This window comes from Amphichorda felina (genome assembly GCF_050947745.1).
Source record: "Amphichorda felina strain 45539 chromosome Unknown scaffold_1, whole genome shotgun sequence".
NCBI classification, from domain to species: domain Eukaryota; kingdom Fungi; phylum Ascomycota; class Sordariomycetes; order Hypocreales; family Bionectriaceae; genus Amphichorda; species Amphichorda felina.
This window is the reverse complement of record NW_028145049.1, coordinates 1,919,655-1,946,234: the sequence shown is the minus strand read 5'-3', so window position 1 is coordinate 1,946,234 and position 26,580 is coordinate 1,919,655. Positions and strand designations below refer to the sequence as shown.

The 26,580-nt window shown below is 58.0% G+C and overlaps 8 protein-coding genes across 8 annotated transcripts; 5 read left to right on the top strand and 3 right to left on the bottom strand.

Moving 5' to 3' along the window:
• Nucleotides 1–266: 266 nt before the first annotated feature.
• ACO1O0_000629 (Tim17/Tim22/Tim23/Pmp24 family-domain-containing protein) lies at nt 267–1,594 on the top strand (the record flags this gene model as incomplete). Its single annotated transcript, XM_083190127.1, has 2 exons — nt 267–1,499; nt 1,565–1,594. The coding sequence occupies 2 exons, from the start codon at nt 267–269 to the stop codon at nt 1,592–1,594; spliced, it is 1,263 nt and encodes a 420-aa protein (XP_083053986.1).
• A 132-nt stretch (nt 1,595–1,726) lies between these two features.
• Nucleotides 1,727–2,678, bottom strand: ACO1O0_000628 (SGNH hydrolase-type esterase domain-containing protein; the record flags this gene model as incomplete). Its single annotated transcript, XM_083190126.1, has 4 exons — nt 1,727–2,027; nt 2,093–2,281; nt 2,340–2,385; nt 2,468–2,678. 4 exons carry the CDS (start codon nt 2,676–2,678, stop codon nt 1,727–1,729), a joined length of 747 nt encoding a protein of 248 aa, XP_083053985.1.
• Nucleotides 2,679–3,943: 1,265 nt separating this feature from the next.
• Nucleotides 3,944–5,858, top strand: ADE17 (cytidine deaminase-like protein; the record flags this gene model as incomplete). Its single annotated transcript, XM_083190125.1, has 3 exons — nt 3,944–4,119; nt 4,162–5,644; nt 5,703–5,858. 3 exons carry the CDS (start codon nt 3,944–3,946, stop codon nt 5,856–5,858), a joined length of 1,815 nt encoding a protein of 604 aa, XP_083053984.1.
• Nucleotides 5,859–6,256: 398 nt separating this feature from the next.
• rad17 (questin oxidase family protein) lies at nt 6,257–10,650 on the bottom strand (the record flags this gene model as incomplete). Its single annotated transcript, XM_083190124.1, has 3 exons — nt 6,257–8,865; nt 9,463–10,098; nt 10,161–10,650. The coding sequence occupies 3 exons, from the start codon at nt 10,648–10,650 to the stop codon at nt 6,257–6,259; spliced, it is 3,735 nt and encodes a 1,244-aa protein (XP_083053983.1).
• Nucleotides 10,651–11,171: 521 nt separating this feature from the next.
• ACO1O0_000625 (HECT-like ubiquitin-conjugating enzyme-binding-domain-containing protein) lies at nt 11,172–12,821 on the top strand (the record flags this gene model as incomplete). The annotated part of the gene is made up of 2 exons (XM_083190123.1): nt 11,172–11,804; nt 12,198–12,821. 2 exons carry the CDS (start codon nt 11,172–11,174, stop codon nt 12,819–12,821), a joined length of 1,257 nt encoding a protein of 418 aa, XP_083053982.1.
• A 377-nt stretch (nt 12,822–13,198) lies between these two features.
• ACO1O0_000624 (P-loop containing nucleoside triphosphate hydrolase protein) lies at nt 13,199–16,762 on the top strand (the record flags this gene model as incomplete). The annotated part of the gene is made up of 3 exons (XM_083190122.1): nt 13,199–15,940; nt 16,000–16,091; nt 16,150–16,762. The coding sequence occupies 3 exons, from the start codon at nt 13,199–13,201 to the stop codon at nt 16,760–16,762; spliced, it is 3,447 nt and encodes a 1,148-aa protein (XP_083053981.1).
• A 923-nt stretch (nt 16,763–17,685) lies between these two features.
• On the top strand, nt 17,686–19,957 carry ACO1O0_000623 (uncharacterized protein; the record flags this gene model as incomplete). The annotated part of the gene is made up of 2 exons (XM_083190121.1): nt 17,686–18,251; nt 18,325–19,957. 2 exons carry the CDS (start codon nt 17,686–17,688, stop codon nt 19,955–19,957), a joined length of 2,199 nt encoding a protein of 732 aa, XP_083053980.1.
• Nucleotides 19,958–20,488: 531 nt separating this feature from the next.
• On the bottom strand, nt 20,489–23,870 carry ACO1O0_000622 (uncharacterized protein; the record flags this gene model as incomplete). The annotated part of the gene is made up of 2 exons (XM_083190120.1): nt 20,489–22,720; nt 22,779–23,870. 2 exons carry the CDS (start codon nt 23,868–23,870, stop codon nt 20,489–20,491), a joined length of 3,324 nt encoding a protein of 1,107 aa, XP_083053979.1.
• Between the last annotated feature and the right edge of the window lie 2,710 nt (nt 23,871–26,580).

Genomic DNA, 26,580 nt, shown 5'->3' with positions numbered 1-26,580 from the left:
TCGAGTGAGGGAGTCGGGTGCGGTTTTGTAAACGAGTCTCAGTCCCTCCCCTCATAAACTCTAGTGGATACAGATAACCCCACCAACCACGACAGCTGGGAGCTCTCCCCTGGACCTGGAAGCTCTGCCCCTCACGCGTCACCAGTCGCCTTGCTGAGCGAGGCTGACACTCGTCACCTTCAATTTCAACATCCTCTACCCACAACCGGACGGCCAGCACCTCCACCATCCTCGAACCTCAGACCGCATCCCGCCAGCCCGTCACCATGGCGCCGTGCTCCAAGGTCGCCGAGGCGCTTGCCAGCGTCGAAGGGCAGGCAGGCGGCGATCCAGGTCCAGCCTACGAGGTCATCCTCGCCAAGATCAAGGACCTGTCTTCCCCGTCGACTGCCGCCGACGACCTCATCGCCATTGCCACGTCCTTCTTCGGCCGCTCCCTCGGCGTCGTTGCCACCAGGTCCCTCCTCAACACCTTTGTCACGACCGTCAAGGAGCTCAAGAATGACGACCTGTGGATCGACGTCGGCACTCGCACCCTCGCCCTCCTCGCCGCCCAACCCTCGAGCTTCCCCGACGCCGTCGCCACCATCCGCGAGCTCATCGCCACCGCCCACGAGAGCAACGAAGACTTTGTCGACGCCGCCAAGGCCCTCGCCGAGATCCCCCTCGACACGTCCCAGCGCCAGGTCACGGTCAAGCAGCGTGCCGAGATATGGATCCGTATCGTCCGCAACTACCTCGAGGTCGACGACAGCACCGCCGCCGAGGTCTACATCAACAAGCTCAAGAACATCATGCACCAGGTCCAGGACCAGGACCTAGCCCTCCACTTCAACCTGTCCCAGGCGCGCATCCAGGACGCCAAGCGCGACTTCCTGTCCGCCGCCAACAAGTACCACGAAATCAGCTTCTCCCTCGCCATCGCCGAGGAGGAGCGCCTGCACACCCTCAGCATGGCCGCCAAGTGCGCCATCCTAGCCCCCGCGGGGCCCCAGCGCAGCCGCACCCTCGGCCGCCTGCACAAGGACGAGCGCTCCCCCCAGCTGCCCGAGTTTGGCATCCTCGAGAAGATCTTCCTCGACCGCCTCCTGTCGCCCGACGAGGTCGACAAGTTCGCCGAGGGCCTGCAGCCGCACCAGCTGGCCACCACCGCGGACGGCTCCACTGTCCTGGCCAAGGCCGTGGTCGAGCACAACCTCCTCGGGGCGTCGAAGCTGTACAGCAACATCAAATTCGACGACCTGGGGTCGCTTCTGGGGCTGGACGCCGACAAGGCGGAGGACACGACGGCCCGCATGATTGAGCAGGGTCGCCTGGTGGGCCGGATCGACCAGCTGGACGGCACCATCCACTTTGAAGGTGGGGAGGCCTCGGGCAAAAAGGGCAGTGGACGAGCAGAGGTCCTCGTTGGCAAGGAGATCCGGAGGTGGGACGCCAACGTGGAGAGCCTCGCAGAAGAGGTCGAAAACATCACTACTGCCCTGCATGAAAAGTTTCCGGTAAGTCGGAATGGGACGGGTCACCCTGGGGGTGCTGGGTTACAAGATTGCTAACACCAGAGCAGGTGTTTGTGGAAGCACACCTGGCCGGCTAGCCAGACTAACGTGACCTATGAAAACGGCGTCAGGGATACGAAAAGGCGTTCAGGGGTATCTATTAGAGGGCATTTAAGCGAGAGAGCGAACAAAGAAGCCTGGCCATGGCTATACAATCAGTTGGCATTTCCTCAGTGCAGATCCCGTTTCCTGATCACCACGTATCCCTGGCTGATATCCTTGGAGTTTTCGCTTTCCTCGTCAAAGACCAGATGGTCATCAGGGCTAACTGTTGACTTCCTGGTAGTGTGTGACCTTGCCCTGGCTGGCTGGCCATCCTGCTGCAGCAAGGGGAGCAGAGCGTCGGCAATGTGGTTGCCCATCCAGTTGTAACCCTCAGGCGTAAGATGGAGACCGTCATCCCAGCGGTCGGACTGCTCATCTTCTGTGAGGGCGTGATAGGGAATACGCGCCTTCAGATCAAAAGTATGTCTAAATGACAGGGAGACCTCAGTTGGGAGTGTAACGGGGAAAGGGGGTTGGTGGCAACAACTCACACGTTGGGTGCCTTATACGTGAGGATGTGTTGGTTGAGGTCGTCCCTGGCAGCGTTGAGCCAGCCGATCTGGGCAGCACATTCGGGTACGCTGAGGGCGAGGACTTTGCTGCCCTTGGCAAGGGCGATCTCCCACAGCTCCTGGAGAGCCTCAAAGGTCTCGTCGGCCGAGATCATGCTTGCGATGTCACTGATCACTGGGGTTAATCATGGCTCACAGTTTTTGGAGCTTCCCCGGGCACACATACTTTGTACCCCCAAGGATGATGACCCAGTCGTACTGACGCTTTTCCACTAGTCGACAAGTTAGTAAATCGACATAATCATATACCAGTGAGTCCTGATGAAATATGATGGGCGGTGGGACTCAACGTACACTCAACTTGCAGGCGAGTCTTGAACCACCTGTCAGACACGAGGGCACCTGGATCGCCATTTGTGAAGACCTGGACCTTGGTCCCCCTCATGGCAGCGCAAAGACGATCCTCGAGGCGGATAGAGTACGGGTGCTCGCCCGCGCCGTAGCAGTAGTACCCAGACGTGAGCGAGTCGCCGAAGCAGAGGATGTTTAACGGGCGGCGCGCCATGACGGTCGGGTACGCGCGACTACCAAGTACAGTATACTAATGGTACCTACTAATAGTAACTGAAGCACGTCGCCTGCAACTCTACCTGGTACCTCAAGCGGGGAGGGACACGGCGATGAGAAGGGCAACTTGCTTGGCTGAGACTTAAAAAGCTGTAGGTACCTAATAAGGTGATAATAAGTAAGAGCAGGCTGCCTGTTGCCTGTCCTGCGGTACGTAAGTCAAGGTAGGTGCCCGCAGGTGGCTGGTTGACTGTGGCGTCATTCCTGAGATGCGATACTGGCCAGACACGGGGCGCTAACACGGAATGGAATGAATGAGATGGCCTTAACAACACGGGCCTGCACTGGAGCTTGGGGAGCTAACAGCCCTGGAGCTAAGCATCAGTGAACTGTGGCCTACCTTACCAGATACGCAACACTATGAACCTCAGTATCTAGGATCTCGCACCCACGGTGGAATTGGTCCTTGATCTATGGTGCGCTCGCCGACAGCAGTCTGTTACGGATCGCCATTTCGTCACTGGCCGCCTGCCAACAAGGTGCCCCCCCAGTGCATAGCATAGGTGTAGCCTGTAGGTGCGATGTCCATCCATGAATACCAACAAAAAGCCTGGCGTCAGCCCCATCCCGCCATGGCAAGTACGAACATCACCTTGTTGAGACAACAAGGTAAGCAGATACTTATAAAAGTCCCCTCGACGGCGACTCCATTCTCACTTTCTGAAATCACTCTCTTTAATTTAATTCCTATCACTTTTTCCTCCCGTCTATACCTCTCCTACCTTAGTAAAGTTAGATAAGAAAGCAGCCATCCGCTTCCGCTTCTGTTTCTACTACTAAAATCACTCTCTTTAAATTAATTCCTATTACTTTTTCCTCCCGTCTATAGCTCTCCTACCTTAAGTAAAGTTAGATAAGGAAGCAGCTATCCGCTTCTGCTTCTGTTTCTAGTACTGGAATCAGTTTCTTTAATCTAGTTCCCATCACTTTTCCCTCCTCCCTAGACCTCTCCTCCCTTGGTGAAGTTGGACAAGAAAGCAGCTGTCCGCTTCCGCTTCCGTTTCTACTGGGGTTTGTGCCGGTATCGCTGCCATCGCGTCGCCATTACCCCACCACCTCCCACCCAAGCTACGGCTACCCCGCCAAACTTTTTTCGACGGCAGCACCTCAAGCTCGTCAACCCTCCCACCAGATCTCATCTCTGCACGAGGCAAGACGGCATCGACGGCATCGACGACATCGACCAGAGCTAAATCGCCCATCATGCCTTCCGATCAGAAGATTGCCATTGTCTCCGTCTATGACAAGACTGGCCTGCTCGACCTGGCCAAGGGCCTCGTCCAGCAGAATGTCCGCATTCTGGCCTCTGGAGGCACCGCTCGCATGATCCGCGAGTCGGGCTTCCCTGTCGAGTCCGTTACGGCCTTCCTCCTCGGCCTGTAGCCATCAATTATAGGGACGGAGAGCTAATTGGAGATTAGGGATGTCTCCGCCATCACCAAGGCCCCCGAGATGCTGGCCGGCCGTGTCAAGACCCTCCATCCCGCTGTACACGCCGGTATCCTCGCCCGTAACCTGGCCTCGGACGAGAAGGACCTGGCCGAGCAGAACATCAACAAGGTCGACTACGTCATCTGCAACCTCTACCCCTTCAAGGACACCGTTGCCAAGCCCAACGTGAGCGTCCCCGAGGCCGTCGAGGAGATCGACATTGGTGGTGTCACCCTCATCCGCGCCGCCGCAAAGAACCACAAGCGCGTCACCATCCTCAGCGACCCCAACGATTATGCTGCCTTCCTCAGCGACCTCGAGAAGGGTGAGATCACCGAGAAGAGCCGTAACCGCTATGCCCTCAAGGCCTTTGAGCACACCGCCGACTACGATTCGGCCATCTCCGATTTCTTCCGCAAGGAGTATGCTTCGGGCGGTGACCAGTACATGGCTCTGCGCTACGGCGCCAACCCCCACCAGAAGCCCGCCGCCGCCTACACCACCGACGGCCAGCTGCCCTTCAAGGTCCTGTGCGGCTCCCCCGGCTACATCAACCTGCTCGACGCCCTCAATGCCTGGCCCCTCGTCAAGGAGCTGCACCAGGCCCTCGGCCTGCCTGCCGCCGCCAGCTTCAAGCACGTGTCCCCCGCCGGCGCTGCCATCGGCACTCCCCTGACCGAGGACGAGCGCAAGGTCTACTTTGTCAACGACATTGAGGGCATCGAGACCTCCGCCCTGGCCCAGGCCTACGCCCGCGCCCGTGGTGCCGACCGCATGAGCAGCTTCGGCGATGTCATTGCCCTGAGCGACATTGTCGATGTGCCCACCGCCAGCATCATCTCCAAGGAGGTCTCTGACGGTGTCATTGCCCCCGGATACGAGGATGCCGCCCTCGAGATCCTCAAGAAGAAGAAGGGTGGCCGCTACCTCGTCCTCCAGATGGACCCCGAGTACAACCCGGCCCCTACCGAGACGCGCACCGTGTACGGCATCAACCTCCAGCAGCACCGCAACGACTTCCAGGTCAGCCCCAAGTCCTTCAAGAACATCATCACCCCCAAGGACTCTGCTCCCCTCCCCGAGAGCGCCGCTCGCGACCTCACCGTCGCCACCATCACCCTCAAGTACACCCAGAGCAACTCGGTCTGCTACGCCTTCAACGGCCAGGTCATCGGCCTCGGCGCCGGCCAGCAGTCCCGCATTCACTGCACCCGCCTCGCCGGCGACAAGGCCGACAACTGGTGGATGCGCTTCCACCCCCGCGTCCTCGGCATTAAGTGGAAGAAGGGCACCAAGCGCCCCGACAAGAGCAACGCCATCGATCTGCTCGTCAGCGGCCAGCTCCCTAAGGATGGGCCCGAGCGCGAGGCCTTTGAGGGCGTCTTTGAGGAGGTCCCTCCTGCCTTTACTGAGGAGGAGCGCGACGCCTGGATGAAGCAGCTCAAGGACGTTGCCGTCTCCAGCGATGCTTTCGTAAGTCTACTCGTGCCCGAACCGCTTGATTTCCCTCTTGCTGACTTATTACCCGCAGTTCCCCTTCATTGACAATGTCTTCCGCGCGGCCCGCTCCGGCGTCAAGTACATTGCCGCCCCCGGCGGCAGCCAGAACGACGGTGCCGTCTTCGACACCGCCGAGAAGCTGGGCATCACCTTTGTGGAGCAGAACATCCGCCTCTTCCACCACTAGATGGCGTCGAATGAGCATCCAACGCTTAGGAGTTTTTTTAGGGGTCATTTCAGTGGGAATGGATGGGATAAAAAAAAACAGGATTGTGAGAGAGACAATCAGAAAAAGTGGTTGTGCTCAATGGGGGCAATCCGATGTAGGCGTAACTCTCTGATAGACTTAGTATTTCGTTGCGAGTCTGCCATCACCTCAACGTGACAAACAAAGCCCGTGTAGCAAGAATTGCCCTTCTGTTTTTTCTTTTCTCCTGTCAAGAGATGTGAGCGAAGCCATGTGTCCTAGTTCCATATGTTTCCCCAACCTCAACGCCAACTCCCAGTTCAAACAAAGAGTAAATCTGGCTTGCCGCTAGTAGTACAGTCCATTAGCATGATAACCCCCCTGGCCCTTCCCGCATATCAGTCCTCGATATCATCATCGCTCAGCACGAGCTTCTGCGCCAGCATGCCCGACATGTTGCCGGCCTTGACGCCCGCGCTCCTCTTCCGGGGACTCGCCTCTTCAGAGGGCTTGTCCGTTGCCCAGTCTTGGTCCGGTGCTGCATCTTCGTCGTCGTCCGGCTCGTCGTTCGGGCCGGCGACTCCTTTGAACGAGACGAGCTTCTCGAGGTCGCGCGGCCGGACGACCGGCTTCCCGCGGCCGCGGGCAATGTGCGCCATGTACGGGAGCCGCTCGAGCAGCATCTCACTCCGCGCGGCGCTGCCGAGGGAGAGGAGCGGCGCGGGCTCGTCATCCTTGTCGAGGGTGTCCGTGTTCTTGGCCGCTGCTGCCTGTCGGTTGTGCTGCTGCTGGCGCTGCATCCACGACAAGTCGCTGGAGGACGACTGCTGGGGCCTGCGGAAAGTGGTGGCCCCGTCCGTGAGGTTCTTTGTCGGCGCGCCGCCTCCTTCCCCCTTGAGCAGCTTCGACGACCACATGTCCACCAGGCCCTCGATCTCCTCCTTGGCGCGCCAGAGCTTGAGGCTCTGCGGGTAGAACATCTTGAACGCGTCGGTGCCTCGGGCGCCCGTCGCCTTCTTCCGCTGGACGGGGTTGGGGAGCGCGAAGAGCATGCCGCGCACGGCGACGTGGAAGGTGATCTCGTCCTGGCGGAGAAGGTGGCTGCCCGAATCACTGCCCGTGAACCCGCCGCGGCCGCCGAAGAAGACGTCTCTCGAAGGGCAGAGCAGGTCGCTCTGTGATAACGACTCAATGCAGTCGTTGAGGTAGTCCATCGGGGTGGAGAGGTCCATTGGGCCTGTGCTCTCGCACGACGGTGCGTAGTTCTCGTGGAGGGCCGAGATGAATGTATGCGTGTCGGTGCCCGTCTCATCAATGAGAGAGTCCACCGAGACTTGGGAAGGCTTTGATCGGGAGAGGTGCGACAGATACGGAGGCAGGTTCTCGACAAAATCATTAGAGGGGGCCTCGTCGCGTTTGTTGTATACCACTTTGCCGACGGCATGGAAGATACCAAGACTCGCCTCACGTTGAGAGATGAGTTCCAGACTGTCCGTCTCGCCCTTTGTGAGGCCGATTCCGGCCCGCGTGCTCTTCTTCCCCTTGGCCAATGCCACCGTGGCACCCCAGTCTGATTCCTGGTCGCCTTTCAGGCAGAGAAACTCGAGCGACGAGATGGCGTTGCGAATATCCCCTATCTCTCCTAGGCGCTGTAGGACGAGGGGGCCGGGTGTTCTCCTTCTGCCAGACTTCCGAGCTTCCTTCTGGACGACCAAGTCAAGTGCCTTTGCTAACAGCGTTGGGGCAACAGCATTGAATTCGATCACGCCCACTCCCGGATGACGTAGAATCTCTGGTCCAAGCAACCGGTGCGCGGTGAAGCTATCGGCGGAAGCAGATGTGGTTGTCAAAAGCGTCTCGGATATGATCATGACGATCGGCTTTATGGGCTCCTTGTTTGATTTGTGCGAGTGTAGCGTGAGAGAAGGGACATGTGTGGACAGGTAGGAAAGAACAGAGTTGCGGAACGATGTCAAGGCCGATGAAGATCGCGAAAATGTATTGGGAAACTCCTCAATCAGCATCAAACGCTTCGAATGGCCGTGAGAGCTGCCGTGTAGACTGCTAGTGGGAGTTGATGATGGGACATCATCCATGTCCAAGGCCCCGAACTTGCCTCCTCGTCCCAGGAACTCGTCGAACTTTGCCGAGAATGAGACGAACCCAGTCCCCACGTTGCTGTTGGTAGGATTCTTCCACTCCAGCACCTCGCAGCCCATGTCGTTTGCCAGCAGCCGCAGCGTTGTCGTCTTGGCCGAGCCGGCGGGCCCCTTGAGTATCAGCACCCGCTGGCGCATCCGGCCGGCCGTGACATCCTCCAGCCATCTCCTGACGTCGGCAACCTTCCGCTTGTGCACCACCAGCTCGTCGAGATTCCTGGGGCCGAACCGTTCCGACCACGGCCGCTGGTCGTCGTCCAATCCCCGGGGCGCTGTGGGTTTCGGCGGCTTGAGGAATCGCTGGCTGGATGTCGGGGCTGCAGCCTGCGTCGCCTGGCCCGCGTCTCGGAGCCTCTTCCTGGCGTGCTGGCCGACCAGGCTTGACGAGCTCACCTTGAGCTCGGATATCTCGTCATCCTCCGATATGGGGTCGCTGATCAGGTCGTCCAGCGCGGGGCTCCTCTTGTCGTTGCCCTGTCCCGGCCGCGAGGCTCGTTGGGTCTGCTGGGAGAAGAGCGTCTTGAGGTCGGCCGACTTGCCCCTCTCGTCGCCGAGGCTGAAGTCCCTCGACTTCTTGGGGCTGGGGCTCGTGCCGTTCTTCTGGGCCTGGGACCTGCGGGGCAGGCCATTGGACGGGACGGCAGAGGAGGTCTTGCGGCTGGACGGCCTGGGCTTCGAGGGGCTGGGTGACGCGGTGGGGGGTCGGGTCTTGGAGGGCGAGCTCGGGGAGGAGACGAGGAAGTTGGCGAGGGTGTTGGTGGCTCGTGGGGCTTCGTCTTCGTCGGAGTCGTCAACGGCATTCCGCCTGCGACGCTTCGCGGGCGGGGCCATCAGCGCGACTGCAGCATCTGTGAGGTTGTGGTTTCCATACGGGCTCGTTATTGACAGATGCTAGGGCGTTCTGTGAGGTTTCAATGACTGGAGTTGTCGAGTTGACTCTATGAAGTTCTGCATGTACCACGCGCGTCGACAAACAGGCTGACGTCCAGGTTCAGCTAATACGGTGTCGAGTGCGTATTGGCGTCCTGTACACACTGTACTCTGGTGGCCGCCAACGAGACGGTGCCTATTATTACTTTGACTAGGAGGTACGATAGAAGGAACTAAATGTAGGTATAGTCGATTGTCATTTGGATTTCGAAATGTTGGCCAATGTATTTACAGGCCTCGATCCGAGGTCATATCATTCTTGAGTCGTCATCATACCAGTCAACCTCCATATTAAACTCCCAAACACACGCTGCCCGTCTCCCCATGCAATGCAATATGTCCACAAGCCTAGGGTTTAAAAAGTCCATCCATTGAAATTGTTGACAAATGTGACCGCGGCATGCAGATACCGCTCTTGGACATCTCCCCATGTCCTGGCAGCTTCCTTCATGGCACGAATAGCTATGGCAAATGGTGAGCGTCTGTCTGGATGGAGGGTTGATTTCGCCACTTACCCTTGACATAGTGGGCATCAGTTGCCCACGGGGAGTTGAGGGCCTCGTGCTCAACATATGTCCAATGCTTCCCTTTGAGGTCCTTGCCGATGTTGTCCGGGTCTGGCTTGGGCCTCCCCTTCACAATGAAGATGGCTATGACCAAGAGCCACCACTCCCTGACGAGAGTAATGTGATGCTCCGGCGGGAAGAAGGGCAACAGGATGCGGACCGCATGGCTGGTGGTTAGCAAGTGGACAATGAGGAAGTTGTATGCGTGCGTCCCAGGACGGACTGTGGCGACTAGAAGCGCGATTGCGGCCTCTTGAGACAACTCAAACTGCTTAACCGGGTCGTCGTCGATCTTCCATCCATTCCAGTACTCCATGATGAGGGACTCATGCTCTTCAAAGATAGATTCAAGGTCGCCAAGCTCCGGGTTCTTTGGGAGTTTGTCGAACCTCTTGTCGTCTGACATTTGTATGAGAAGATCCAACGGCGCAGCGGACTCCAATGGGGATGGCCTAGTGTAGGACGCATCGTCCAGATACTTGTGGAAGAAATTGTACTGGACAGCAGAGAGCGTCAGGGCCTCCATGGCCACGTCCTTGCTGTCGACCTCATAGGCATATCCCAAGTGGATGAGTGGATGGCCAACTGTAAATCATGTTAGCCTTTTTGATATTGTAAGTGAGCGAGAAGAGTGAGATTTTACGTACGGCCGCCGATCAGCCCATGGAAGAGCGGGTGCTCGCCGCTAAAAATGAAGTGCGAGACCTCAGTCTTCCAGTCGTATGCAAAATTCATGGCTAGTTTGTCCTCAAAGTAATCAACGAAGGCCCGTTGATAGCGCTTGTCGCCTAGGAAGTCCCTCCAGTCGGCATCAATAACCTCGGCCGGGGAGGACTTCCAGGGCTCGAGGACCTTGGCTTCGGCCTCGTAGATGGCATTGAGCTGGTGGACATTAGCGCCCAGGAGGTAGGCGGAGCTGAGAATGTGCGGAGTGTGGTTGTCATATTGCAGGTTGTGGTAGACGACCGAGTAGTTGACGTGGTTTGCCTTGAGTAGATGCTTGAGGCAGCGGGCGTTTCGATCTGGGTTGGTTTCGACGTGGTGGATCTCAACAGAAGGCAGGGTGATTGCTCGTGAGCGAGAGCGATACCCTGTGAGCCTGTTTACGACGGGGACGTACGATAGCAATCCCGACATGATGGGCGATGTGAGGCGAAGAGAATGTTGTGAAAGTCACGATGACACAATGACGTTGAGTCGGACGTTGGGGCCATCGAGCTGGCTTGACGGCGATTGTTGGGCAGATGCTTATAGCGAGTGAAAGCGCTGAGGAGGCTAGTGGCCTCAGTGGGTTGAGCTCCCAAACGTTTCGCACCAGACGCCACTTATCTAGCCCAGAACTTATCCATAGCACCATCAGGTCAGTAGTCGAGTAATCAGGTTTAGTAGATGGAGTCGTAGATAGCCATTCTTGCGGTAAAGTATCCCCAAATCTAATATCGCAGCATCTACTGCCCTTCTGCCTTGGTTTTTATCTTTGTCGCTGGAAAAGCGCATTTCATAGGTACTTAGGTAGGTACCTAGCTGGGAGTATGGTATGGGTGCGACAGCACGTGACGTTGGCTTAGCCATCAGAAAGCCCCACAGCAACACATGTATCACAGCTTCAACGCGTGAGCAGCTTCATCGACAGCGAGCCCCTACCGTGTCTTGGCATCATGGCCGCAACACAGCCACCCGGCTCTGGCATCACGTTATACGCGGAGCTGCTATCAAACATTAGACAGGTCTCTGTCGTCGCCACCCTGGCCTCTGCTTCAGACGCAGCAACCAAGGCTCAGGTTGTCGAAGGTGGTACCGCGATCCGCATCCATCACCATGGCCACACGCAGAGTCTGGCCCTGCCAGCGCCTGCAGCGGCACCTGGATCCCTCCCCATCCCCACGCACCCATCTACTCAGTTGAGCTGGAGGATACCCGTGTCCACACAGGTGCCAAAAGTGTCATCGTTCTCCCTCGAGAACCAGGCGTTGCCCTGGAACGCCGTGGACATCCAGACCGCAGCAGCTATCCGCTGCAGGAAATGCGACCATGCTATTGTCGAAGAGGGCGCTATCACGTCCTGGAAAGACCTCCCAAGCGAGAATTGGGCTGAGATGATGGAATTCTGGCACTGCCACAAACCCCACGACCATGGAGACGAGGAGGGCCACGGCCACGACCGGCCGGACGACGAGCATCTGACCAAGCGGGGTTACGGCGCCAGCAACGCCATATCTGCCAAGTCAGGCGTGGGATTCGTCGATATCACCTCATTCATGTTCTCCGAAGCGGACTGCAATGGGCTGTCTGTAAGTATCAATGCATCGCCTCCCAGTGGTTTTGGCCGCGTGACGTCTCTTTCATTGCCGGGGAAAAAAGAAGTTGGCCTCGTCGGCTCCCCAAGCCCTAATACCATGACATGGTCATCGATACAACTCCCCAAGACAAACGTTCTTCTTGTCGTTCCTGCGATTTCGTAGGCAGTCGAGCCACAGAGACAAACCCTTCCCTTGTAGAATGGGTTTTCTCCGTGGTGAGACTGAAAAGACAGCCTCCTCATTTCACGACGGCAGCCAGAGTAGTGGTTGTTGTTGTTGTTATTGTTGGATTCAAGGAGGCACATTCCGCCCTCGTCTAGTGGGGGCACGTACATGCTTTGAAACGCCCCATCTGGTCGCTGCTCATCCGCTGACCTGGTCCAGTTCTCGTCCAGTTCTCTGGAAAGTGGCTTCGACATGAGCAGGCTGGCCATGGACGAGTCGCAGACTTCAAAGTATCTCCACGTTTACTGCAAGTCTTGCAGCACCGAAGTCGGGCTTTACAACGTACTTGCCAGCTCCGTCTCCCTGTTCAAGTGGCAGGTGTTGTGCAGCACGGTCTCGCCTTGCCCTGCCCCGAGCAGTTTGCAATGCTTGGCCGCGACCCTAACGGCAACCATTTCGAGGTCCGGTTCATCCAAGTCGGTCATCCTCCCACATAGTATCTCGCCCGGCACAAGACCGCAAGCGGGCGATTCCCGGCGCGCCTTGCGTCTCTGGGTGCTGAACCCCAATGTCACATATGCCTCGTCGCTTGTGGAGGGCAAGAGGAATGCCATGAAGATCCTGTGGCAAACCATCGATGCGGAGAGTGGGAACAAACTTGCTGATTCCATCACCTCGGATATTCAGGACATCAGCCTCCCGTCATCTGTCATTGAGACCGCTCACGATACTCTCGAGTCGAGTAACCTATACCTCCCGGCCAAGGAGCGATCTTTTAAAGAATGGAATGTCGGGCTGTTAGAGCGATGGGACGCTAGTAATAGTAGTCAATCAAATGGTTAAGCAAGTAGAAAATAACCGAATGTTTCCGTAAGATGAACAAGCGCATCACTGCTGAAGCACATGCGTGAAAGAGAGTACAGTGCGATGCACTGTGATATTGGTATGGCACTTGGTGGGTGGGACAGTGCGATGATGAGCCGCCCTCACGGACATCTGTCTGCCGCCGCCATATGTCAGCCAGCTCCCCCAAACTTAAACCTTTACACCCATCCTCCAAACACTCACCCCAGCCAGTGCAGACACACCAGGAGGAAAAGCCATGGATTTCCGCACCAGGGCCCCTGATCTTATACTTACTGCTCGCTGAGACGCCAGTTACCTCGGATCGGACTCATTGGGTCGTTGTAGGCCATTAACGGTCACGAACCCGAGTCATGATGGCACCTTTACAAGCCAAATACATTGCTGCGGGGTCGTTGCTCATCGGTAGAGACGATAGCAACTTGAGCTCAGAGGTCTGGACCCTGCCACAGCTGCGTGGATGGCGGATGCTCGCCCTCCCAGACGACTCACCTCGGGAGTTGGCTACTGATGATACATCTCTCCCGGCCAATGTGCAACAGCTCCTTCTCAAGAGCCCCAAACTGGGACCTCACTCACGTCTGTTCCGAGCCCGATGGATCAAACTGGAGTATATGGTCGCCGGGGAGGACCAATCCACGTTGAGAGTGTATCTTCTCCCCGACGACGTGCAACGCGCAACCGTGGACCGCACGAATGGCATCCTCCGGAAGGCAAGGCAAGCGGTCATCTCCGGCTTGGACTACTCCAAGGATGCATGGGATGGAAAGGCCTCCCTATCCGACGGTTACGGACATCATCAAGGCCCTGTACCGCTCAGTGCTGCGGAGAGCTCCGAGAATGTGTCGCTTCTCCAATTATTCAACACCATCCCGTCCCCAAATCCCACTCCCGAGGAGGCGTCTGATTCAGTATCCCGGAACATCATGTACAATCTGTTGGAAGGCAAATTACCCGGGCTCAAGACCGAGCTATACCCATACCAGAGGCGATCAGCTGCCTTGATGCTGCAAAAGGAGGTGCAACCAGGCCAGGTCCTGGACCCGCGGCTTCAGCAAGTCCAAGATCAAGAGGGGAAGAGCTGGTACTATGATAACGTGTCCGGAATAGTCTTTTCCGAGCCCCGTCATTATGATGGGGTATCCGGGGGCATACTGGCAGAGGAGATGGGCTCAGGCAAAACCATCATCTGTCTTGCCCTCATTCTTGCCTCCAGAGACATCCCCGGGAGGGTTCCAGAACTATACGGCTATGCTCCACCACCGACCCGTCCGAGACTAGGATCTCTTCTTGACATGGCGGCATCGTGTGCGACTCGATATGCTGTGCCGTGGCGCTCACACCTTGGCTCCAGCAGCTCCCAAAACTGGGAGTTTGGCCACTGCATCAAAGCGATAGAGCGGAACCCTGGATACTACTATGTGCCACCCCCGGAGCCGCGTCGTGGGGGCCGTCACATCAGTTACGAGGAAAAGCCCCCGCCCAAGAAGATATACCTCAGCTCAGCAACCCTAGTCATTGTCCCCAACAACTTGGTGGCGCAGTGGCGACAGGAGATCCAGAAACACACTGAAGATATGAATGTGCTGGTTATTACCAAGAAGGATGATGTTCCTCCTTACAAAGCCCTCCTAGACTGCGATATCATCTTGTTCTCCCAGTCCCGGTTCGAAATGCTCGTGACAAATTCGTGGGATCTCAGCCTGGAGCCTCTGTCCAGTCTGCACTTTAAGCGCTGCATTATTGATGAGGGCCACAAGCTGGGAAACTCCAAGATGGGGAAGCGGAGCAACCTGCTAATTGGACTTGACCGCCTGACATTTGATTCCCGCTGGGTTGTGACGGGGACGCCGTCCCATGGACTGTTTGGCGTGGACAGCAGCAAGGCAAGCAGGGACACGGGGGTCCAGGAGGCTCCCCCCGAGGTCCAACCTGAGGCAATGGAGGCCTACAAGTCGTCGAATGATATGGAGAAGAAGGATCTGGAGCGCATTGGTTCCATGGCAGCCTTGTTCCTGCAAGTACGGCCGTGGGCGAACCGAGTGTCAGAGACGGGAGATACGCCGGCGGACTGGGATACTTATTTGATGCTTCCCAGACACAAACGGGGCGGTCACGGGCGCTGGGACAGCTTAAAGACGACGCTCAATTCCCTCATACTTCGCCATCAGCTGCACGAGGTAGGAGAGATGCTCCCACCCGTCGACGAGAAGATCGTGGTGCTCGACGGGTCGTACCAGGACCGCCTGTCGATGAACATCTTCTCCATGATGATTGTATTCAACTCGGTGCAGTCTCAGCGGACGGACATGGACTACTTCTTCCACCCCAAGCAGCGCCGGAGTTTGCTGCAGATCGTGCACAATCTGAAGCAGTCGAGCTTCTTTGGTGGATCGTTCTTCACGTCGGAAGAGATTGCCAAATCAGTCGCCACGGCGGAGGAGTTCTTGGAGAAGAAGCATGTGCCGATTAGTCCCGAGGACGAAGTCCTTCTACGGGAAGCCATTCGTCTCGGGCATGTCGCCATGGGAAATTCGTTGAGAAACCTGAGCAACCAGTTCCACGAGATGCCTGTATGCGTCGAGAACTTCCCCGGGGGCGCGGGACGTGCCTGGTCCCTGGGCGACGAGGAGAGCACGGGGAACACCACTTGTACCTCGGCCAGCCTGCTCCTTGCTCTCCAAAAGCTCGTCTACAACACGGCTGGGGAGCCGGAGAGGTTCAACGCACTCCTGAATGGCGGATTCGTGCAAGAGGGGATGATGGAGAGGGAAAAGCTGCGCAACGACCAGCCTTCCCAAGACACCAAGGTCCCCAAGGAGAAGCAGTCGCAAACATTGGCCGGCAACACGAAGCTGGGAGGCGATAGCGCGCACAAGTCTCGGTCGCACGGCGTGAACGGGATTAGACCACTTGCGAGCCTCATCAATGCAGATACTTTTTCAGGCCCTCTAGAACCGACCAAGATTATGGCCACTGTCTCGGCCAAGATGTCGTATCTCTTGGACCAGCTCGTTAAGCACCAGGATGAGGAGAAGATTATTGTCTTCTACGAGAATGAGAACGTCGCGTGGTATCTCGCCAGCATGCTCGATGTGGTGAGTTGATTTCCCGGTCTTACGTGCAATACAACTGAAGAGCTAACACTTCGGTGAAGCTGCAAATCCAGCATCTCATCTACGCCAAGGGGTTGACGGCGGAGAGAAGAGCGCAATATGTCAACACGTTTCATCACAATCCCGTGTTTAGGTGAGTCGTAACCGACGAGATCTGTGTTCCGGACGGGGTTCTGACATTTGATATGCAGGGTCCTGCTCATGGACCTGTCACAGGCTGCATTTGGTCTGGACATGAGGGAGGCCTCGAGGATCTACTTCATCAACCCGGTCCTCAACCCGCAGGTGGAGGCGCAGGCCATTGGACGAGCCCGGCGCGTCAGCCAGAAGAAGCCGGTGTCGGTCGAGACGCTGGTGCTGAAGAACAGCATCGACGAGGTGATCCTGGAGCGCAAGCAGCACATGACGCAGGCCGAGCACCGTCAAGTCAAATCGATCCTCGATGTGCGGCCCATCTACAACTGGATAAAGAACACGAGCGTCGAACCGCTTGCTGAGTGCGACGGCGACGGCGCGACGCAAATGGCACCTTTCGAGGAAGCTCACCATGTATTTGGGAGAGGGTTCGGACGGACATTGCATCCGGACGAAGGTCTCGTTCTGGACAGCCCTTCGAGGGAGAAGCATGGCTCTGTGGGAGACCCTGCATCCCCCACGGCTGCAAATGGCGCCAAGAGGAATTACCAGAGTGGTCCGGGGGACAATACGAGTACTACAGGCACGGACACAGCAAGGGTCCCTCGCAGCGATGAGGCGAGTCTGGTTGAGCGTCCAGCGCGCAGGGTGCGCTTTGCAGGGGATTAGTAGGTCCAGCCGTACCCGTACGAGTATTACAGTCCATCAATCGCCAGCTCTGCCCTGGGTACATAGTAGTATGAGTGTACTAGATGGAGGCGCATGTTCGCAGCTGGATGTCGGTCGCGATGGAACCGTTGGCGAGGAGTGGTGAACCCCCTTGGAAAAGGGCACGGTTCGCATGATGATCCTCGCTTGTTAGCTCTCTGGATCCGAGCCGTTCAGCCGGGTGCGACCAAACCTGGCAACCTGCACCAGCGTTCGTTCAGCCAGCGTCATCACTCATCAGCCGCACGATGATGGGAGTGAGACCAACCCCGATACGTCAGCAGCATCTCGTATTGTCGTCCACCACGATAATTCACGGCGAGAACCCAAGAGCCAGGAGTCCGTGACTATCGAGGCGCGATGACGACGGTGCACTCGGGATCGCTAGTCGGCAGATCCTGCGCGAGATTCATCATTCATGTTCCATTATTACGACGTACTACGACCTTGGAGTGTGTGCCCATCATTCTCCATGGTGGACGACCCTGGCAGTCTGCCACGCTGGGAACCAACCCTTTTTTTATTGATGTCCACAAAGCCCACAATTTCCCCTGAGATCGCTGAGGGTACTTGTGCACTAGCAGGCATGCCAAGCACAACTCTAGCAGCCACTTGCCGCTGAATGCTGATCTCTCCCGACTTCAGAGTTTAGCATCAGGGTCGAGGTTGGTGCTAGCCTTGTTGAGGCATCTTTGAGGACGCTTGAGAACGCTTGAGGGCACTTGAGGACGCTTGGGGGTGCGCCATCTGGACACCTGGGACCTCCTGGTTGCTTTATTCTCCCCGAGTCCCGCCTCCCCTTCCCCTTGAAGGCCTGAACCATCACCAATTGCTTCCACTCCATCGAAGGCCCAAGAGACGTGCCATTGTCGCCGCCAGCAGCCATGGGGCGCACCGTCACCGTCCCGCCCATCCAGACCTCGGGTCTCAATGGCATAGGCGCTTCGGATCTCTACGCCATCCACGAGAATGGCCATGACACCGACGGCTCTCCTCGCGTCCCCGCTCACCCAGGCCTCCCGTACGCCAAGGTCCCTGGCACGCCGCCGCCCACGGCGCTCAACTCGCCGCGCAAGCTTGCTGGCAGCCCTACCAGCTCTGCTTCGACCATGTTCTCGCGCGAGAGCATCCGCTCCGAGATGCAGCGCTCCTCGTGGGGGAGCAAGACGAGCCTGGGGTCCTCGGACTCCTATGAGACCGGCCACCGGAGGCACAGCGACTTTCCCTACGGGACCCGCACTCCAGAGCTCCTCAAGAGGCAGAGAACCCTCCCCCGGACAGGCGAGCAGTTCGCCGAGCTGCCTAGCGAGGTCCTAGAGCTCATCCTCGATATGCTCAAGCGGGCGCATCTGGATCGCGCCAGTGACAGCTGTGCAACGTGTTGGATGCGCGACCTGTGCAACGTCAGCCTCGCCTCGCGCCGCTGGTCCAAGTTTGCGCGCGCAGCCCTGTGAGTTGCAGTCGCAAGACCAAGCAGTCAAGATGGTCTGTCTTAAAGGAGAATGACTGACATGAGGCTGTAGGTACGAGGATATCCAGCTGGTGGGCCCCGACTCGGCTGCGCACAAGAAGAAGTTCAAGCTGGTTTACGGTTCGCGGATGCTCATGCTGCGTCGAACCTTGCGGTCAAACCCCGACATCGCAGGGCTCGTCAAGTTTCTGAAGATCCCACGTCCAGATCCCACGGCCAAGGGCAACACGGCCAAGACAATGGAGCAGTGTGAAGATCTCACAGCGTCGCTCATCATGGCCTGTCCCAATCTCGAGGGTGTGTCGGGACCCATGGCAGCATACAGCCACTCGTTCAGGAAGATCCATCATGCCCTCTCGACGAGATCGCAGCTCAGGCAGATGGACTGGCTGCTAGAGCCATCACCGTCGCCCTCGCAGAAACAGAAGCAGAAGCAGAAGGGGGCGCAGCAGGATCCGCGACAGACACCAGAGCCAGGCCAGGATGGCGCCTTTCTCGACCTCCACCGCAACTGGTCTTTGATCAGCACCCTCACCATCAACTGTCTCCCTGGAGCCACCCTCGCGCCTAATAACCTCCTGACTAGGACCCTCTCGATGCTACCCTCGCTCGCACACCTCCACCTCTGCAACCTCCCACCCGACGCCTTCAACGACAAGACCCTGCTCAGCCTCCCTCGCCTCCACAGCCTCGCCCTCACGCACATCGCAGGCATCACCTCCAGCGGCCTCTCCTCCTTCGCCACCCACCCCTCCAGCCAGCCGCTGCGCCGTCTACAACTCCACCACACGCCCCTGACCTCGCTCCCGGCCCTCGCCCGCATCTTCTCCAACCTGACCTCCCTCGCCAGCTTCTCCCTCGCCCAGACCTTCCCCCCACTCATGCCCGAGGACGACTCCTTCGCCCTCTGGATGATGCCCTACCTCGCCTCGCCCAGCCTGTGCAAGCTCCACTGGGACATCACCAGCCACCGCACCTGCGCCAACGTCGCCGACGACATCCTCGCCCGCAGCATCGCCGCCTCCGGCTTCCCCCAGCTGCGCCTCCTCCGCGCCCCCAACGACCCTGACGCCATCTTCCAGCAGCTCTGCACCCCCGTCGAGCGCATCGACCTCCCCACCGACCGCTTCTGCGTCTCCGACATGCGGCCCCAGACCGCATCCCCCGTCGTCCTCGACGCCCCACCCCAGTCCCCGGGCCTCTTCCTCACCCGAACCAACTCCAAACCGCTCCCCACGCCGCAGCCCCAGACCCCCATCAGCAGCAGCACCGGCGGGAGCTTTGCCGCAGCAGCAGCGGCCCCCGCGCCACCGTGCACAGACCTGCGCGTCGCCCGCCTCGCCGCGCAGACGCGCCTCGAAAAGGCCCGCGCCCGGCCGCGCTTCGGCGTCACCGTCACCGACGAGGACGGCAGCACCGTCGAGACCTTCAGCTTCGGTGGGTTCGTCGGCACCGTGGGCAGCCGGATCCGGTACCACCTGCTGCCGGACGCCGGGTCGAGTGACGACAGGGGCGGGGCCGTCGACGCGAGGGACCTGGGCGCTGACGGGGGCGAGAGCCTCGCCGGTGGGAGGGCGGGGTGTGCCGGGGCGTGGAACTGGCGTGAGGGTGTCGTGGCGGACAAGAAGGAGAAGGAGAGGTGGTGGCATACGGAGAGGGGGAGGTGGAGCAGGGCCGAGCTGTAGTGAGGTGAGGCAGACCAAAGGGTGACAGGCAGTTAGTACCTGCTTATTAGAGAGAAGCGAGGCGAATTGGGCGTGTTGGTATTCTTCTGGCGTTGGGAACGGGAGCGACTTTGAACATGGGCAGTATGGCAATAATGGGATACCCTCTGGGACGGAAAGCCTTGGAAGGGAGTTTGGATGGGCATGTTCATCACATTCATCGTAGTATAGCGCACAATATAATAGTCGCAAGAAGCACTTTTTATTTTTCAACCTAACATAGAGGCTTCGCTCTTCTAATTAACTCGTTCACTAGGCGCTGCTCTACCTTAACGCTATCTGCTCTCCTCCCCCCTCTTAAATCAATCATGAGGACTTTGCTGCTGTTGGCCGGATCCAAAATATTCAGGATGCGGATCTCCCAAGCCCCCAGAAAGCAAAAAAAAATTATATATAACTCCGCACATATGCAAACGACTCATTATACCGCAACAGAATATTTTTTGGTCTTTGAAACAATCATAAGGGGTCCTTTTTCGGGTGGTGGTCAGTTCAGAAGAAGAAGCCCTTCTTCTTGGTAGTGGACTTCTTCTTGCTCTTCTCGCCATCCGCACGCAGGATGTCGTCAAAGGTGGCGCCCGAGTTGGCCCCGTCGGTCGGGGAGTCCTGCTGCATGTGGCGGGAACCCGGCCGGGCGTGCTGCTGGTTCAGAGCGCCCAAGTTCCCGACAGAGCGGCTCCTGTGGCCTAGGGCACTGCTCAGAGGACGGGGGCCCTGGGAGCTGCTCCGGAAGTGGCTGCCGAACGGGTTGATAGGGGGGTCCATGGGCACCGGCTCGAGGCCTATGGCGACGCTGGATCGGTAGGCGTGGCTGGCACGGCTGGCACGGCTAGAGCGCCCGGCGCCGGGGGAGAGATTTCGGGGTGATCCCGTGCCGGGGGGCGGGGTTGGCATGCCCGGGATGCCCATCAGAGGCGGCAGGCTACCGACCATCCCGTCGTCACATTGAAGCACAGGAGGGGGAGGCTGCAGAGGGCCCATGCCCAGCTCCTCGGGGGGTGGCTCTTCGGCCCCAGGAAGGCCCTGCCACCTCTTGGATGCCAGCCAGCAGTGGCTGCGGTGGTACGTGGCCTCGACGCTGAAGAGGACAGCATCCGTTGAGAGCTGCACCAGGCCACCTCCGCCAGCGACCTCGTACCACATCTTCTGGACCTCCCGGTCCTCCACCCAGGGCGGATTGCCCATGGGAGGCTCGCACAGGAAGTACTCGACCCCCTCGGTGAACTTAAGTCCGGGGGCGTCAACGACGAGCATGGGGAGCGACTGGATCACGACGTAGAGGAAAAGCCAGTATCCCATGCGCTGGTCCACCAGATCAGGTGCCATCTTGCCCTTGGCCTCGCGGAGCTCGAACTCCTTGAACTTGTCGAGGAACGGAAGCTTGTTCCTGTTGGTGTCATAGTTGTACGCCTTGTTCAGGATCAAGATCATCTCGTGCTCCTTGACATTCTTGTCAAACTTGATTTGCTCCTTTGTAGAAAGGGTGGGGTACGTCTCGAGAACAGAGGTCATGGATGGTAGCTGAGGAAGGTCGAACGGGATGGGAGGGAGCACGGGTGGCTTCGACCGGTCAAATTCCGACATGATGTTGCGGAGAGCCGACATGGTCATCTTGCCGGGCTCGCTGGAGATGGCTGGGACTTCATCCATGACTCGGGAGGTGAGATTGGTTCGGTCGACGAGCAGGTCGTACAAGGCGCACATGTCAGAGTACAAGGCCTTGAGGACAAGTCTGTTGAGGCCGCTCTCAGCGAATGGATTCTTGCTGCTGCTTGCCTTGGGAGGCCAGTTGCCAAAGGTCGACTTGTAGTAGCTGAGGACGAACGACCGGAGCCTGTTAAAGGAGTTCTTCCACACCTTGAAGCGGACATGCCTCAGCTCCGGGATGGAGGTGGAATTGGCAATACCCGCAAAGAGGGATGGGAAATCAAACTGCTCGATATGCTGGTTCACTCCATGCTGGCGATTGACCAGATCAAGATGCGCCTTCTCGATTTGCTGCCTCGTGTGGGCGGAGACCATCTCAAAGAGCGGCAGCTTGAGATCCAAGATGGCCGAATACTTGCCGGCCGCGTGGGCATGAGCCTCACTGTAGAGGTCCAAGCACCGCATCCGCTCGCCCAGGATCAGAGCTTCCACAGTCTTCTCTCTGCTGTGGCGGCAGTCGGCCAGCCCCAACTGGTCCGTGTAGAATTCAAAGCTGAGGTCCACGGCCGTGCCAAACGTAGCACCGTCAGAACTTGTAAACCCAAACTCCTCCAGGAGGGACGCGATTTGGAGGAAGGCCTGGAATATCGACGGGCGCGTCTTGGTTCCGACCAGGGGCTGCCCGGTCAGGAAGGCGAACAGGTTCCTGATGGCGATCAAGCGATCCACTTCAGCATCGGTGCTCTGGCCCGGGCTCGATAGCTGCCCTGATTCTGCAGACGGTGGGGCAGTCGGTAGGTACAGCCTCATGTCCCCCGGCGACTCGGGGACAGGAGGGGAGGTAGGCGGGGATCGGATGCGAGCAGCGTCGTCTGCGCTGAGGCTATTTCGGCCACCGAAGCTCCTTGTCCTGCTCCTACCGGAGAAGGAGTCTTCGCGGCTGGACTGGATGAGCTCCTGGAACACGTAGGAGGAGCTAACAGTAAACTCCATGACCTTGAACGACGGGCCACAGCCGCTCGATGGAGGGTAGAGGTAGACGAGTACGTTTCCACTCTCGTTCCAGAGTTCGGGGACCTGTGTTATGGGTCTCGATAAGAAAACGTCCACCGTGGTCCGTTTGTGGGTGACTTACCTTTTCACCATTCCTCAAGAATGCAGGGTTGTATTCGGCGTGGTTGTCACCAGACATGACCCAGGCATTGGGTGTAGGTCCTCCTTTACTGACATCCACGGAATTGGATCGCGACCGTCCGCCGCCGGGGAGCCAGCTTCTTCGGAGCAGGCCACCCGTCGGGCTCTGACTGCTGCCGCCGGGTCTGGCAGTCGTGGAGGGGTTGCTGATGGGCAATGACGCCACTCGAGGGACCTGGCCGGGTTCCGTGGGCGGAGGCGGGACCTGAGAAGAGACAGCTCGCCGCCCTCTCTGCTCGGCGGGAGGGCCTGACACTGCCGCTTGTAGGTTGGCGTGCGCCTGTCCTGACTTTGGCTGCTGGATAGAGCTTCGGCGGGTTCGAGTATCGTTGTTCTCCTTGTGCAACTTCTGCCTAGGCGTGTCGTCCCTGGGAGAGCTGTCGATGGTAGAGGACGAACTCCGGTGCGTCCCGGCCTTAGCCGCAGGCTCTTGTTTTGTGAGAGTGGCTCGCTTCACCTCTGGCGAAGGTGGAGTGGGAGCCATGATCTGAGGATTCGGGAGATGGTTGGCCGTGAAGGAGGAGGTGGGAATATGTGTTGTGAGCAAAGGCGGCGAGGCGGTCGAGATCCGGTGGAGGGAATCGGGGGGCGACCTAGGGGGGACAGCAGGCGGGGCCGCATCTGGATCTGCTCCGACCGGGCTGTGGGGATCGCGAAGTCTGTAGGGAGGCGGAGGAGCGGCGTCGGTAGGCGGTGGCGGCGGCGACATAGAGCTGACTGGCTTCCTGTGTAGGGAGCCGGTGGGCTGGGAATCTGTATCGTTGGTGGTGAGCGAAGGAAGAAGCGCGGTGAAGCGGTCGCCCCAGGTTCTGGCCTTGCGGCTCAGGGGGCGCGGAGGCACTGGCTCTCCGTCCCCGTTGGCGTGGCCGTTGAGGATGGGGGAAGGCTGGCGTTCTGCGAAGGACGGGAGAATATCGACGCCCGAGTTGCGACGGGACTTGGTCTTTGCGGTCGAGGTGGATCTGGGAGCGGGATCGGATTCTTTCGAGGAGGAGGAGGATCGGAAGGAGGCAAAGGAGAGAGAAGAAGGCATGATGGAAGCTCGAGAAGACTTACTCGAAGTCATGCTGGGCAACATGACAACAGGGTCTGGTCAGTCTCGGTCCAAGTCCAGGCCGCAGCACAAGGCAAACGGCAGTGCAGTGCAACAGTGCAACATGCAAAGATGGGAATCTGGACAGAGGACGATGAGACGACGTCGGACAGCACCCAGCAGCCGCTAGCAAACTGGGTTCGACCGCTTCGACCGCTTCGACTGGCTCGACGGGCTCGACGGGCTCGAAACTAGGTCCGAGAGGGCGGGAGGCTTGGGCCTTGCGTGGCAAGGAACCCCAAGGGACCAAGTCACCAAGGGACCAAAGGGCGACGGGGCGAAACGCTAATACCGGGGCTGCGCGTCTGTGTGTGTCAGGCAATTGGACCGTTTGACATTTGTCCGACGGGTTCGACGGGATCCCCTGGGTAAGGAGGCCTAGGAGACCTAGGAGACTGACCAGATGTGGATGCCTCGTTTGCTTTTTTTTTTCCCCTTCTCGGGGTTTCTGTAGTGGGTGGGGAGTACAACACGGTACGCGATGACGTTTTGGGGCCAAGAACTGGCAACGGCTGGACTCTGCCTGCCCTTTGACTCTCAGTTCTCTGCGTACAAGGCAGGTACCTATCAGGTGTAGTTTCCCAACACGAGGTCGGCAGTCAGTGTGTCTCGCGCTGGGAGCCTGGCCTGGGAGTGAGCACTGAGCACTGGGCAGTGGGCAGTGGGCAGTGACAAAGAAGTGGAATGCGGGCGGATGAAACTTGATGGGGCGGTGGGACACGGATGGTGTTTAGTCTCCGGCGCAACCGCAACGAGGTCACGTAAGAGGAGCTTGAGGAGGCGAAGAAACAAAGTACGGATACCAGGGTTCAAATATACGACCGTGTTTGCAGACCAGGCAGGCAGTCAATCACATCTCGAGTGCTGCGGCTGATGGACGTCCGAGAGCTCTGGCATTCGGCCTCGAGGTGTGCAGAGGTGCACAAAGTAATAGGCAGAGGTTACCTAGGGAGACCCTGCTGGCTGGTGGGCCAAAAACATGGGGGATCACCCTGCGACGCTTTCTCTTTCAGGCTCAGCCCGACACCATGACGAAGCTGCCAGGACACCCACCCTTGAGGGTTGGATACACCCTTTCGACACCCTTTGAAGTTCGATGGCCTTGGATACTCGCAGTCACGTCAACGACTTCACCCCTCGTGATTAGCGGAGGCTCCACGAGTCCACGAATCCACGACATCGTGCATGTCCAAAAAAAAAAAAATACCCTCTCTCCCTCGTGTATGTACGTATCCGTACTCCCTACTGCCACCACATCAAGTCAGCAGCCAGCTGTTCGCAAGGCTGCACGGCGTCACTGCGTGGTAGTATCGGGCATCGCCCAATTGCCTGGGCACTACGGTTACACATGCACGATCACAGCTTGGCCAAGAACCAACGTCGTTTCACACGTCAACGCCAAGCCCCCGGGGGGTCTCCTGCTTGCTTCGGTCCTCCCGCCCTCACTCACTAATAATAACACCTTACCTGGCAATAATACTACGTATCGTACCAGCGCCCAACCGACTGCAGCCTACACGCACGTGTCTGCGTTCCATTCTCACCCATCTTCTCATCCTTGCATCTTCAGCTTCTCGAAGCCTCTCTAGCTCTCTGCGAACACGTAGCCAAAGACCTTCTTCCATCAATCAAGCATCTGAGGACTGCACCAGTGCCGATCACAGTACTACACAGTACTAATTAATAGCCAAGCTAGGGCTGCACTACCGCACTGCCCCGTGGCCATCTCAACCAAAATTCTTGGCTGTTCCAAATTCCGATCCCACAAGTCATCTCAAGTTGATGACTTCCCATCTCTTCTCATCAATCGGGTATTTGATATTATGCAAGTGATAATCTCCGCAGTCATTCTGACGGTCTAACTTTCCTTTTTATTTCCCTTTAATAATGCCCTCCCAAAGCCTTCTCCCCCAGGCTGTCAGCTCACCCGCCTGCGCCAAGCCTGTCGTACATGACAACCCCCAACATTGCGGGGGCGCGTAATGTTGGCAATGGCAATTCATGATCATCAGCCTCCTACTAAAAGATGATGCGGTCTGCAGATTTATCCGCCTAACAGGCCAGAGCGCGGGGCTGTGCAGAGGCTCCAGAAACTAACTACGCACACATGATATTTATAGCAAGTGGTAGGTGAATTGACTTCATCGTTACAAACTCTACAGGCATGTACAATGGGGGAAGGCCTCAAGCTCCGAACTAGAGCCCTTGTATCCGTAGGCTGTTTCAATCTGGCTCTTAGCTCTTGGCTGTCTGTTGGTGAGCAGTGCGTGCGTACTCGGCACCCTGCATTGTTGGTCGTCGCTGAGCATCGGGGGCCCAGTTCAGAGTTTTCTTTTTGCTGTCAGTACCAAGACGTATATAGTGTTAGTGGCATTCAGGGACGCGCCGTCCGTTAGATGCAGGCTTGCAACGGCGAACACGCTTTCCGCATTCCAGCCGTCTGTGTTGGAGACGCGGAGGATTCAGACAATCCCGGCTGCCTGGCACCGGCACGTCATCGCTCCATGGGGCGCAGTACCAGTAGTCATGTGACCAAATCTTTCCCAAATCGTTGTCACCGAACGCACCTCATCATTCCACTCATTGATTGGCTGGTTCCTGGTCCAAGCAACATCAACCACCATTGTAGAACATATCGATCAGAGCAACC